General features: G+C 46.6%; 1 protein-coding gene across 11 annotated transcripts in view; it reads right to left on the reverse strand.

Moving 5' to 3' along the window:
* TOM1L2 (target of myb1 like 2 membrane trafficking protein) overlaps window positions 1-12,660 on the reverse strand; it is a 130,414-nt gene that overhangs the window by 33,314 nt on the left and 84,440 nt on the right. For all 11 annotated transcript variants that reach the window (XM_053665664.1, XM_053665665.1, XM_053665663.1 and 8 more), the window contains one exon: window positions 3,594-3,743. In XM_053665664.1, the coding sequence (XP_053521639.1) occupies window positions 3,594-3,743 (150 nt within the window). The remainder of the gene's footprint in view (window positions 1-3,593; window positions 3,744-12,660) is intronic.

The raw sequence follows: 12,660 nt of genomic DNA on the forward strand, positions 1-12,660 counted from the left end.
CCCTGCACCAGCACAACCCCTTTTGGGTTGGCCAACACTTCCTTCTGGAGTCTGAATAGGACGGAGGGTGCTTGCTGAAGCCTGTCTGGAATACTAGCAGGGGAGCAGGATGCAGTGCGGGCCATAGCACAGCCAGACCCACAGACACCAGCATGCTGGAAGAGAGCCTCTACTGATAAAATTCAAGGACAGGAAGAGCCCATCTGTGCAGTGAGAGGCCAGGCAAGTGGTCATGCCAGGGGGGTGGGGCTTCTGGCTGTGTGTCAGTCTGCTTCACAAAATGGGGGCTGGTTATAGGGGTATGTTCAGCTTATAAAAATTTGTCAAGTTGTATATATTTTTAAATATGCCATTTCCTGAATATATAATTCAATAAAAAGTAAACAAAAAGGCTGATCTTGTTTATTTTTTGTCCCAGCCCATTGCAGAAGCCAAGCCACCTGCCAGATCTGAATGCTGCCTGCTTTCCTCTGCGTTGCTTAGCCATGACCAAAGATGAACATTCTTTTTAAAAAAAAAATATTTTATTTATTTCTAGAGAGAGAGGAAGGGAGGTAGAAGGAGAGGGAAAGTAACTTCAATGTGTAGTTGCTGCTCTCGCACCCCCAACCAGGGACCCAGCCCACAACCCAGGCATGTGCCCTGACTGGGAGTCAAACTGGAGAGAGACCCTTTGGTTTGCAGGTTGGTGCTCAATCTACTGAGCCACACCAGCCAGGGCTGAACATTCTTTAGGAAGTTTCTAAACCTGGGCAGGAATAACCCTCCCCTGTTAGGTTTTTAAGCCCACCTGGAAGCACCCTTACCTAAAGCCCCTTGCGCTTTCCCAGCTGGACCCAGGAGACATTGTTCAGAGAGTCCTGGCCTCGCAGGGGCCTGCAAGGCCCTCAAGGCCCCATCCACTCCCTCCCGAACACGGGTACACCTGCTGTTGCCAGGTCAGCAGGCGATGTCCTCCGGATGTGGGTGCAGATAACTGTGCTACTCTGATGGACTAACAGACTCAGGGCTGGGAGCAGAAAGGCAGGAGTGCAGGCTCCCATCTCACACATAAGGAGGTTAAAACGCCTGCCAGGTCAGAGAGTGGGAAGCAGCAGTGCTGAGTAACTCCCACAGGAAAGCGCTGGAGGTCAGGGCAGGGTGTGCTGGGTCGGCAGCCCAGGGAGAGCCAGGGGCCACCGCCAGCATAGCCTTCGCCCTCAGCAGGGATCCCCACACAGCCACGGCTGTGCTTGCCCGGAGACAGGCCTCCCTGGGCCTGGCCTCAGGAAGTCCTCCTTCCCAGCTTGAACCCAGACAGACTGTACCTGGGGCTCCTGTGGGCTTGCCTGGTTCAGGCTGCGATGCCCCATCCTTTGTGAGAAAAAAAAAAACACTGTTCACTTTCCTGACATCAAATACTCAGGGTGCTGAGACAAGGAAGTGTACTGGGGACATCCAGAATAAGGGGGTTGTTGGGGCGTGGGTAGGGAGGGCAGGGGGTGAGAAGATTTGCGTCTGGGTGTGTGGGTGTGTGAGAGAGAGACACACACACACACACACACACACACACACAGAGAAAGGGAGAGAGGTCTGGTAGGTGGAATGAAGGCACAGGAACAAGCTGAGGGACCACACGAGGGGCTCCGTGGCCACCCGCACTGCTCGCTTCCTTACAGCTCTAGCAAACAACAGTCATTCATTCCTTAAGAGAAACAGAAACTTACTGAACACACCACCCCATGATGTCAGGTGCTCTAGTCCCTGAGACGGAATATCCTGCAGGTCTTGGGGAGCTCAGAGAGATGGGATGGGACATGCGACGTAGCTGGAGACCAAAAGCGGGTGGGGCAAAAGGGTGTGACGTGCGCGGCAGACCTGGGTGGGAGGCCTCTGAGGGCTGTCTGAACTGGGGGCAAGCCAGCTGCCCCAAGTGCTGGGGAACACTTCCAGGCAGTGGGCAGACTCCTGGGTTCAGGCCCTCTCTTCTCTCCAGCCTCAAGGGCCATACGACCTCCAAAGCCCGCACCCTAATCACACTGCCCCTGCCTTCTTAGCCCTGCCCCCGATTGGTCCTCCCCTCTCCTCTTGGCTCCTACAGGCCCTTATCTTTCCTGTACCACAGCACTAACACCCCACATTGGATGAGCTTCTTGACATGTGTGCCTTTGAACCTGTCACCAGGGTGCTCTAAAATCCAGATCTGACTGTGTACGCCCAGCTCAGAAACCTTCAATGTTCCCCACTGCCGACAGGCTGAAGAACCAACTCCTCGGTGTACATGGCCCATAAGCCCTGACCATCTTTCTGGCCTTATCTCCTGGCCCCATTCTTTATTATACTCCCCTCTCCGTGTGATGGTTTTAAAACATCTCTTTAAGAGATACAGCTTAGTTCCCTTACTTTTTCTTTCTTTTAATTTTACTTACGTATTTTTTAGAGAGAGGGGAAAGGAGGGAGAAAGAGGAAGGGAAACTTCAAGGTATCGTTGCCTCTTGCACACCCCTACTGGGGACCTGGCCTGCAACCCGAGCATGTGCCCTGACTGGGAATTGAACCAGCGACCCTTTGGTTGGCAGGCTGGCACTCAATTCACTGAGCCACACTAGTCCGGGAAGACACCCTTATTTTTGAGGCTGGACCTGCTGACTCCTTCTAACAAACTGACGGTGACAGAAAAGATGGTGTATGACTTCTGAGACACAGTCCCACCAGGCACTGCAACTTCTTCCACATGCTCCTTCAGGTTACTTGCTCTAGGGAAAACCAACTGCCACATCACAAGGACACTCAAGAGGGCCATGTGACAAGAAACTCAGACGTCTTACCAACAGTTAGCAAGGATCCATGGGGGTTAGCCACCTTGGAAGTGGCTTCTCCGGCTTCATTTGAGCCTTCAGATGAGGCCCGGCCAGTCAACATCTTCAGTGCAACCTCACAAGCTCCTGAGCCAGGATCACCTAGCTAAGCTTCTTTTGAATTCCTGACCCATGGAAACTGTGAGGTAATGAACATGTATTGCTTTAAGCTGCTAAACTTGGGGATAATTTGTTACAGAACAATGACTGAAGAATATATCCCGAATGTGTTGACTACCCTCTTTAATGCATCTGGGCCTTTGTACGTGCTATTCTCCTTGCCTGAGATGCTTCTCACATGCTCACCACTTTCCTCACCATCCTTCACCGTCCAACAGAAATGTTATCTCCTTAGTGAATCCCTCGTCAATGCCACCTGCCTGCTACTCCCCTGCCTGCCCTGGAGCTGCCCCGCCATGTGACTCACTAGCCCTGCACACAGCTCTGAAATTACGACCCTCCTATTCTACCCTGTCCTTGATGGCTCAGGGTGCTGCCCACGCCGCACATGCCCTATGGGCAGCAGAGGGCCAGGCACCCATAAAATTTCAGGGAAGCCTCTGTCAACCAGCTGGAGAGCCACTGCTTAGGGCCTCAATCCAGTGGGATGAATGTAAAAAAGAAGTCTTTTGCAACAACTATCTACATGCAGAGGCCTCCACTCTTTCTTGCAAATGATCGGTGAGCATGAGGATTCACTGAGAAGAGGCCCCATCTTCCTCCAGTCAACACACTGGACAAGAGGAGCTGACCTACCTGAATCAAAGCAAGCACCTTGTCCTGTACAATGGTAGGAGGGTTGTTCTTGGGAGAGATGATTTTGACCAGAACACTGTCGATGAAATCTCTGTTGGCCACAAGGACATGGAAGCGGTGGCCACAGTTCTTCACACATGTCTCCAGCACCTGGTATGGGAGGGAAGGAAGGAGGTAACCACTGCCAGAGCCCGGGGAGACGCCAGGCACCGAGGAAGCCGCAGAGTCTCCACCACCCCTCTGCCCTTCCCCCGGTCGTCTTCCTGGCAGTCTCCTTTGGAGCTGAACCTAAGTGGCACAGGCCTCTCTCACCAATTCACACTTCTTGGTGAGGAGGCAGCCCTTGGTTGACTGCCCCTGCGCAGTAATTGGGCACTCCGTGGTTCATTTAGGTCACTGTCTTGCATGAGAAGGATGATGGTGTTTCGGTGGGATCCAGACAACTGAGTGGTCTCTGAAAATTAGGATTTTAACTCTTCTCTCTGGGCTTCTGAATGTGAGGCATTAGCCAATGGGACACATGCTCCGTTACAAAAGAAGGCTGCTGTGACAGCCGGAACTACCCAGGAAGTTATTGGCCCTTTTATGTGAGGAAGCAAACACTCACACGCATACCTCTCACAGATACACAACCCTGCCTCTGCTACTGAAAATAAAGACGACGGAGGGATTTCCATTCTTACTGAAAGGTTGGGGCCTCGGCTGCTGTGACAGCTTTGAAGTTCTTGTACACTTCAAACCCCACTCACTCCTCCCAGTAAAATGAGTGACACAGGCCTTAGCCCCACCCACTCAGAAAAGCACAAGCACGTGTGGGTTCTGGCCAGAAGGCCAGTATGTGCTTGACCCTCAGTGCCACCACTTTTTACCTGAATGGCCTAGAACAAGTCTGCCAGAGCCTCGTCATCCTCATCTGTAAATTGGGAATGTGAGCACCCCCTTCCAGGCCTGTGGTGAGGGTGACACAGAGCCCTGCACAGGGAGGGCAGGGTAATGACAGCCACAATGACATGATTCCCACTCAGGAGGCTGTGGGACACCTTCAAACCCTCCCCGGCCTTGACACAGCTTTCTGAACTGCTTAGCTCTCTGGAAAGTCAGCCCACACAATGCCACAGTTGACTAGTGGGGAATGTCTCCTTGGCAGGACATCACCAGCAACACGGGACATTTCTGACGGCCTTATTTGCACCACTGACCTGATCACTGGCCACCTTATACAGCATTGCACACAACTCAGTTCATACAATGAGTCACCACCTGGACAAAGATGGCCACAAAGAGAGGCATGACCTTACCATTAACTGCAGACTGCATGCCAGGCAATGCAAGGGATTCCTTCCCATTCTATATAATTTCATTTGCTTCTCACAACTTATTTTAAGTGGGTGCTATTACCCCATCTTCTTAGAGTTAGGAGGCGTAGAAAGGTGAAGAAGCTGGTCTGGGTCAAAGTTGCTGGTCAGTGCTAGACGCAGGGTGGGACTGCCACCAGCCTTCTCCAGAGACCTTATCTCCTCGCCCAAGAGGCAACAGACAGGGTGTGCTGAACTTCTCATTCCCTGTGAGGTGGGTGTCATCCCCCCATAGCAATGAGGAAGCTGAGATCTGGAGATGCTGGAAAGTTCCCTGAGGAGGCCAGGGCTGGAGGCCCCCCTGAGCCTGGGAGCTCCGCACTGGTCAGAGCTGTCCCTCCTCCACCGCTGCCCACCCCCAGGAGACGGAACACCACCTTCCGCTTGGTCTGCCAAGGACAGCTCTGCAGCTCAGCGTCCTTGGCCACTGAGGTCTGCTCTGCTCACACTGGACTCCAGGTGACTTAGAGCTAACAGCACTCTCTCTCATAGTGACCTGTGGAAGTGCCGAGATGAACACAGGTGGTCTTCCTGCCCTCAGGAAGTTACCACTGCCCTTCTTTTGAGGATCCTCTAAAACCTCCTCCTAACTTTAACTACACAGGCAGTGGGCTGCTGAGGCCAAGGCTGGTGGCAGGAAGAATGGCTTCTTTCATGAGGAGCCAGAAAAAGGATGAACAGGAGGCTGGGGAAGAGCAGGCGTGGTGGGAGGGGGCATGGAGAAGAGGAGCAGGGCGGCCGAGGCACACACAGGGCAGCCCTGGGCCAGGACGTACTCCATCCCAAGGGAGCATGGCCTTACGTTTCCCTGCATAGCAGCCTTTACAGCAAGACACTATGGGGCTCAGACACACAGGTTTGGAAATGTCCTGGACAGACGTGGTGGCCTGAGCTACAGAGCATCCCCAAAGCCAAGCAGAGCAGAAGATGCAGGAGGTCTGCCCTGGCTGCCAACGACCACCCAGCCCAAGGAGGCCCAGTGACCACTTCAAGTGGCCCAGCCAAAAAGGTCTTTGGAAAAATCTGTCCCTGTGGGTTGTAGGGCATGAAATACACAGTAGCAATTTTCCAAATGCAGCTAAAGCCCACAGAGTTAGCAGAAGATACATCTAAACAATGAGAAACAGGAGTCTTCCGTCCGTACACTAGGTCCAAGCAGAAAACTGAGAGCGACTAATAGGATAAGTGAAGACAAAGACAAAGAAGCCATAAAAGCCGACATGGACCATGCACACACACCAGACCAGGCCTCTGAAATGCGCAGACAAGGGATCTGAATATTCATGAGTCTCCAAAGGCATCACTGGATTTTCAAAGACCTGATTGCTAAAAAATTAAAATGTTAAAATTTAAAAATACTCAGGAATAAATTTAATGAAGAAGGTAAAAGATCTGTACCCTTAAAATTATAAAACATTGATGAGAAATTGAAGACACACATAAATAGAAAGATATCCTGTGTTCATGGATTGGAAGAATATTATTAAAATGCCAATACTAGCCAAAGCCATCTATAGATTTCACAGAAACAGGAAAAGCAGTCTTAAAATTCATATAGAACTATACAAGGCCCAAAAGTAGTCAAAGCAATCCTGTATCACAATGCCTGATTTCAAACTATATTGCAAAGTTACAGTAATCAAAATAGTGTTGTACTAGCATAAGAAGAAACACAGACCAATGGGACAGAATCAGGAGCCCAGAAATAGGTCCATCCATATACAGTCAACCATATTTGACAAGGGAGTCAAGATGACTCACTGGGGGAAAGGACAATCTCTTTGATAACAGTGGTGGAAAAAACTGATGTCCATATGCGAAGGGATAAAACTAAATCCCTATCTTATACCAATCACAAAAATGAACTCAAAATGAACTAAGGACTTAAACGTAACACTACTCAAGAAACGGTAAAACTATTAAAAGAAAACAGGGAAAAAGCTCCTTGACATTGATCTTGGCAAAGATTTTTTGGATCTGACACCAAAGGCAAAGGCAACAAAATAAAAAATAGACAAGTGGGACTACATCTAACTAAAAAGTGTCTTCACAACAGAAGAAACAATTGGGAAAATAAAAGGCAACCCACAGAATGGGAGAACATATTTACAAACTATCAGATAAGGGGTTAATACAAAATGTATATAAGGAACTTACACAATGCAATACCAAGAAAACCCCTCAAAATTCTATTTTAAAATGTGCAAAGGACTTTTTGCCAAAGAAGACACATAAATGCCCAACAGGTCCATGAAAAGATACTCAACAACACTAATTATCAGGGAACTGCAAATCAAAACCACAAAGAAATACCTGTCAGAACAGCTGTCATCAAAAATAGGAGAAGTAACAAGTGCTGGTGAGGTTGTGGAGAAAAGGAACCCTTGTGCACTGCTGGTGAGAATACAACTGGTGCAGCCACCATGGACAACAGTATGAAGACTCCTCAAAAAACTAAAAACAGAACTACCATATAAATCAAGAGATTCTACTTCTGCGTATTTATCCGAAGAGAAGAAAACACTAGCTTAAAACAATATCTACACCCCCATGTTTACTGCAGTATCGTGCACGATACTGAAGACATGGAAACAACGTAAGTGCCCACTGACGAATGAATGCGTAAGAAAAATGTGGTGTGTACTATATACGATCAAATATGATGCAGCCACAAAAAGGAATAAAGCCCTGTCTTTTGCAACAGGGATGGAGTTGGAGGTCACTAGGCTAAGTGAATGAAGTCAGAGAAAGGCAAGTGCTCTCTTACGTACTCATACAAATCTACAAAAGCTGAACTTGTACAAGAGACTAGAATGCTGGCTGTCGTGGGCTGGGGGAAGAAGAGAGATGTAACATGAGTAAGTTCTGGGAACCTAATGCATGGTATGGTGACTATAATTAACAACACTACAGTATATATTTGAAAGTTGTTAGGAAAGTAGATCTTAAATACTATCACCATAGACACACACATACACAAATATAATGATGTGAGGGAACAGAGGATTAACTAACACTGTGGTAATCATTTTGAAATATATGTGCATCAAATCATCACATTGCACACCTTAAACTTATGTGTTATATGTCAATAATATTTCAATAAAACTGGGAAAAATAACACTACTAAATGAGACCCGACCATCAGGAAAGATTAACCAATGCCCACTGCTTTGCTGTAGGAAGGAAACAAAGGCAATGCCACTGTAGAAAGGTTTCTATCCAATATGGCCACCATGAAGTTGGGCACATAAAGGCTACATCTCAGATACCAGTAAAGTGTCCTGACATGTTCATTCCCTCATGATTTCAGTTACTGACAACAATTCATTTTGGGCACACTCTGGGTTTAATGAATGCCATGGCTCAAATTCTGAAAAAAAAAAAAAAAATCAAAGCTTTAACCCTTGCCTGTGTGACTCAGTGGGTTTCAGTGTCATCCCATAAACTGGAAGATCATGGGTTCAATCCCTGGTCAGGGGACATGCCTAGGTTGTGGGTTCAATTCCTGATTAGGGTACACATGGGAGGATGCAATCAATGTGTCTCGCATCAATGTTTTTCTCCCACTCGCTCTTCCTCCCTTCCCCCCTCTCTAAAATCAATAAGCATGTCCTCGGATGAGGACTTTAAAAAAAGGCTTCAACTTCCTATTTCTCAACAGTCTTTTTCTCCTTTATTATTCATATCCCAATCCCCTGGCAGAGAATGCTCCTAATGTCGAGTTTTCACTTGGGCAAAAAAATGTAAACAGTTTCTTTGTGTTTAAAAGGAAACATTATAACAGTTTGGAATAAGTAACACACTATTCAAACCTACAGAGAAGCCCAGTGCTGACCTGTCAACAGTTTCCATGATAAGAATCAACTGTAGATTATCTCCAGTCAGGATGGCAGCACATGAAAACACAGTACTTGGAACCAATCATAACCACATCAAAATTACAACTAAACTACAGAACAACCACCATGTAGAACCACCTGAAATCCAGATGAGCACAAGTTCTATAGCTAAGGATATAAAGAAGCCACATTGAGACTGGTAGAGATAGCAGAGATTCAGAATGGGCAGGTCCCACACCCATCTTCCAAGGTTCTCCTAAGGAGCCAGGGGTCCCAGCCCCACGCCAGGCCCCCAAACCCAGGCAGCAAAGTCCCCATACCTTCCCGCTGTAAAAACCAGCAGAGATGGTGGATGAGTGAGAAGGAGGGCTTCTGGAGTCCCAGGCAGTTCCTCTTAAAGGGCCAGAAAGGAGTCATTCAGACTCACTCCTTCTGAACGACAGTGCTGGGAATCAGGGATATACAGGGAGGAACTGAATTATCTGGCATCAGGGCAAAAGCTGGGTGTCAGCTTTCTTCCAGACAAAAGTGCTGGCAAAGGCCACTGCTCCTTTGCTGACCCCTCCCTGCTCAGAGGCACCATACCTGAATCTCCATCAACCTGGGTAATACCGTTTGCCCTGGTGATTCCCTGAGACCTTGTTCTACCCAACTTTCGGGGCTCACCCAAACCTTTCTAGTGTATTTCCCATACAAATGGCCTGTCTTGACTCATGCTGCCAACTTTCCTAAAATCTCTCAAACACGCAGCATCTGGCCTCTGTGTGCACAGTACTTCCTGCTAAGTGGCCCTAGAATCAGCAGTAGTAGAAGCTGGCCTTGGTTCACAGCTTGGCCCCTCTCAGGGACCCCTGAGCCATCTTCAGATAGCTTTATAGCTCACTCTAGGTGGCCCTGGGCAGGACACAGGTGGCAGCTGACCTTGGCCTGCACCTGCCAGGAGGCCCAGAGACAGCACACCTAGCAGACAGCTACAGACCCTGTGAAAGCACCACCCAACCACCTTTGCAAGTGACACTCTCAAGTGGATTTGGTAGGTACCTAAACCCCATTAAAGTAAGTTCTGGTCCATGGGGTCAGTCCCTGACAGCAGATCCTCCACTGTGGTTGCAGCCAGTCCTCACAGCCAATCAGTTTGGGAAATCAATCGCTCCCATTGACATGCCGACAGCAGTCAAGGCTCAACTACAACAGGAGGGTACACAACGTCCTCATGGGGCGTACATCTGGAGTGCCCAGATCAGGTAAGGGCACCACTGGGCCCTATAGAACACCTTCTCCACAATGCCACTCTACCAAGTCTGGGATATGTAGCAGCTCTACCTAACACAGAAATAAATACAGGACACAGCCAAAGTGAGGAAACAAAGAAACATATCCCAAAGGAAAGAACAAGACAAAACTCCAGAAAAAGAGCTAAGTAAAATGGAGACAAGCAATCTCTTACATGCAGAGTTAAAAATACTGGTTATAAGGATGCTCCGTAAACTTAGTGAGAGAGCGGAGGAACTTAGAACTTCCACAAAGAGATAGGAAACATAAAAATGGAGATGGAAAACATAAAAAGAACCAGTCAGATGAAGAATACACTAACTGAAATGAAGAATACATTATTGAGAATCAACAATGCAATAGATGAAGCAGAGAATTAAATTAGCAGTTTGGAAGATAAAACAACAGAAAACACCCATCAGAACAGCAGAAAGAAAAAAAAAATGAGGATAGTTTAAGGGGCTTTTGGAAAAATAGCAAATGTATTGAAAAACCATTAAAAATAATAACAGAAAATTTCCCTCACTGGCTAAAGGAAATAGACACACAAGTCCAGGAAGCACAGAAAGTCCCAAACAAGATGAACTAAAGGAGACCCACATCGAGACATATCATAATTAAAATGGCATTAAAGATGAAGAGTCTTAAAAGCAGCAAGGGAAAAGCAGTTAGTTACCTATAAGGGAACACTCATAAGACCATCAGTTGATTTCCCAAAAGAATCTTTGAAGGCCAGAAGGAAATGGCACAAAATATTTAAGGGATGAAAAGCAAGGACCTACAGCCAAGATTACTGTATCCAGCAAAGCTATTGTTTAGAATCAAAGAACATCATAAAGAGCTTTCCATATATAAAAAAGCTAAAGGACTTCATCACCACCAAACCAGTATTACAAGAAATGTTAAGAGTCTTCTTTAAGAAGAAGAATAAAGGATAAAAAATATGAACAATAAAATGGCAATAAATACCTATCTATCAACAATTACTTTAAATACCCCAATCAAAATACATATGGTGGCTGAATGGTTAACAAAACAAGACCATCATATAAACTGTCTACGAGAGACTCACTTCAGATTGAAAGACCCACACAAAAAGAAAGTAAAGGGATAGAAATAGATATTTCATGAAAATGGAAACAAATACTAAAAAGCTGCAGTAGAAATACTTAGACAAGAAAAACAGACTTTAAAAGCAAGGTTATAACAACAGAAAAAGTAGTACCCAACAATTCAATTCCACTTCTAGGTATTTACCCAAAGAAACCCAAAACACTAAATTAAAAAAGACATATGCATTCATGTTTCCTGCAGCATTATTTACAATAGCTAACATATGGAAGCAACCTAAGTACCCATTAACAGATGAGTGGATAAAGAAGTAGTGCATATTTACAGTGAAATATGACTTGGTCATAAAAAAGAATGAAATCTTGCCATCATTAACAACATGGATGAACAGAGGGTATTGTGCTGAGTGAAGTAAGTCAGACAGAGAAAGACAAAATGCCAGATAATTTCAGTTATATGTAGAATCTAACAAACAAAATACACAAATAAGCACAAAAAAACCCAGACTCATAGAGACAGAATATTTTGAGAGTTGCCAGATAAGAGGGGGTGTGGGGAGGACGGGTGGGTGAAGAAGGTGAAGGGATTAAGAAGTACAAATGGGCTGTTACAGGATCGTCATAGGGATGTAAAGTACAGCATAGCAAATATAAGCAATATTATAATAACTATATATGATATCAGATGGGTATAGATTTATTGGGATCACTAACTCTGTTAAGTTACATAAATATTTAATCACAGGGCTGTACACGTGAAACTAAAATAATATTGTACAACTGTAATTTAAAAATTAAAAATGTATTAAATAAAAAAAATTCACTGTGGTCCACATTTTGCCACATCTGAAAAACTGTTAGCTTTTAAGACAGAATAACACTTGAAGTTGTCCCCTTGAATTTTCCGACATTTTAAGTAAGGGCAAAAATCTGCTCTGTTCCTCCCTGACAGGAGCCACGTGGCCGACTTCTCCATGACCCTCCCAGTGATGATCGGTCCTTACTCCAGAGTCCGAAGCAGGGCACCTCATTAGCAGGAAGTCTGGGCAAACCCCTGGGCATCTCCTGAGCCTCAGTTTTTCCATCCCTGTGAGGGGGATGAGGAACCCTGTTTTGGAAGGTTATTGTAAACATCTGCATTAACATCTGGAAAGCTCAGCAGCACGTAGGTTTTGGGATAGAAGCTAGAATTTTCTGGAGACAAGTGATACTTAGGGAAGCAGCAAGCCTAAATGTCTCACAACAGGCTGGTGGCTAGAGGCAGACCCAGGCCTCTCGGGCTTCTCTGATCCGGGCTTCTGGGTCAGTCGGTGTTGCCTATGCCTTATCTCCCACTGGCATACACCAGACTGAAGTTCACTCCCCATTTCAAAGGCGACAGGAAAACCCGTGAGCACTATGGAAGGCTCCACTGGCCCCTAGCAGCACATACACCAAGCTACCCAAAGGTGCACACTAGAGGGTGTGCTGAATGGACAGAGGGAAGGCCCTGAGAGTGGGGCAAGGGCAGGAGCAGGATGTGCCCAGA

This window comes from Artibeus jamaicensis, unplaced genomic scaffold (assembly GCF_021234435.1).
Source record: "Artibeus jamaicensis isolate MK-2021 breed Jamaican fruit bat unplaced genomic scaffold, CSHL_Jam_final contig_419, whole genome shotgun sequence".
Lineage (NCBI taxonomy): Eukaryota > Metazoa > Chordata > Mammalia > Chiroptera > Phyllostomidae > Artibeus > Artibeus jamaicensis.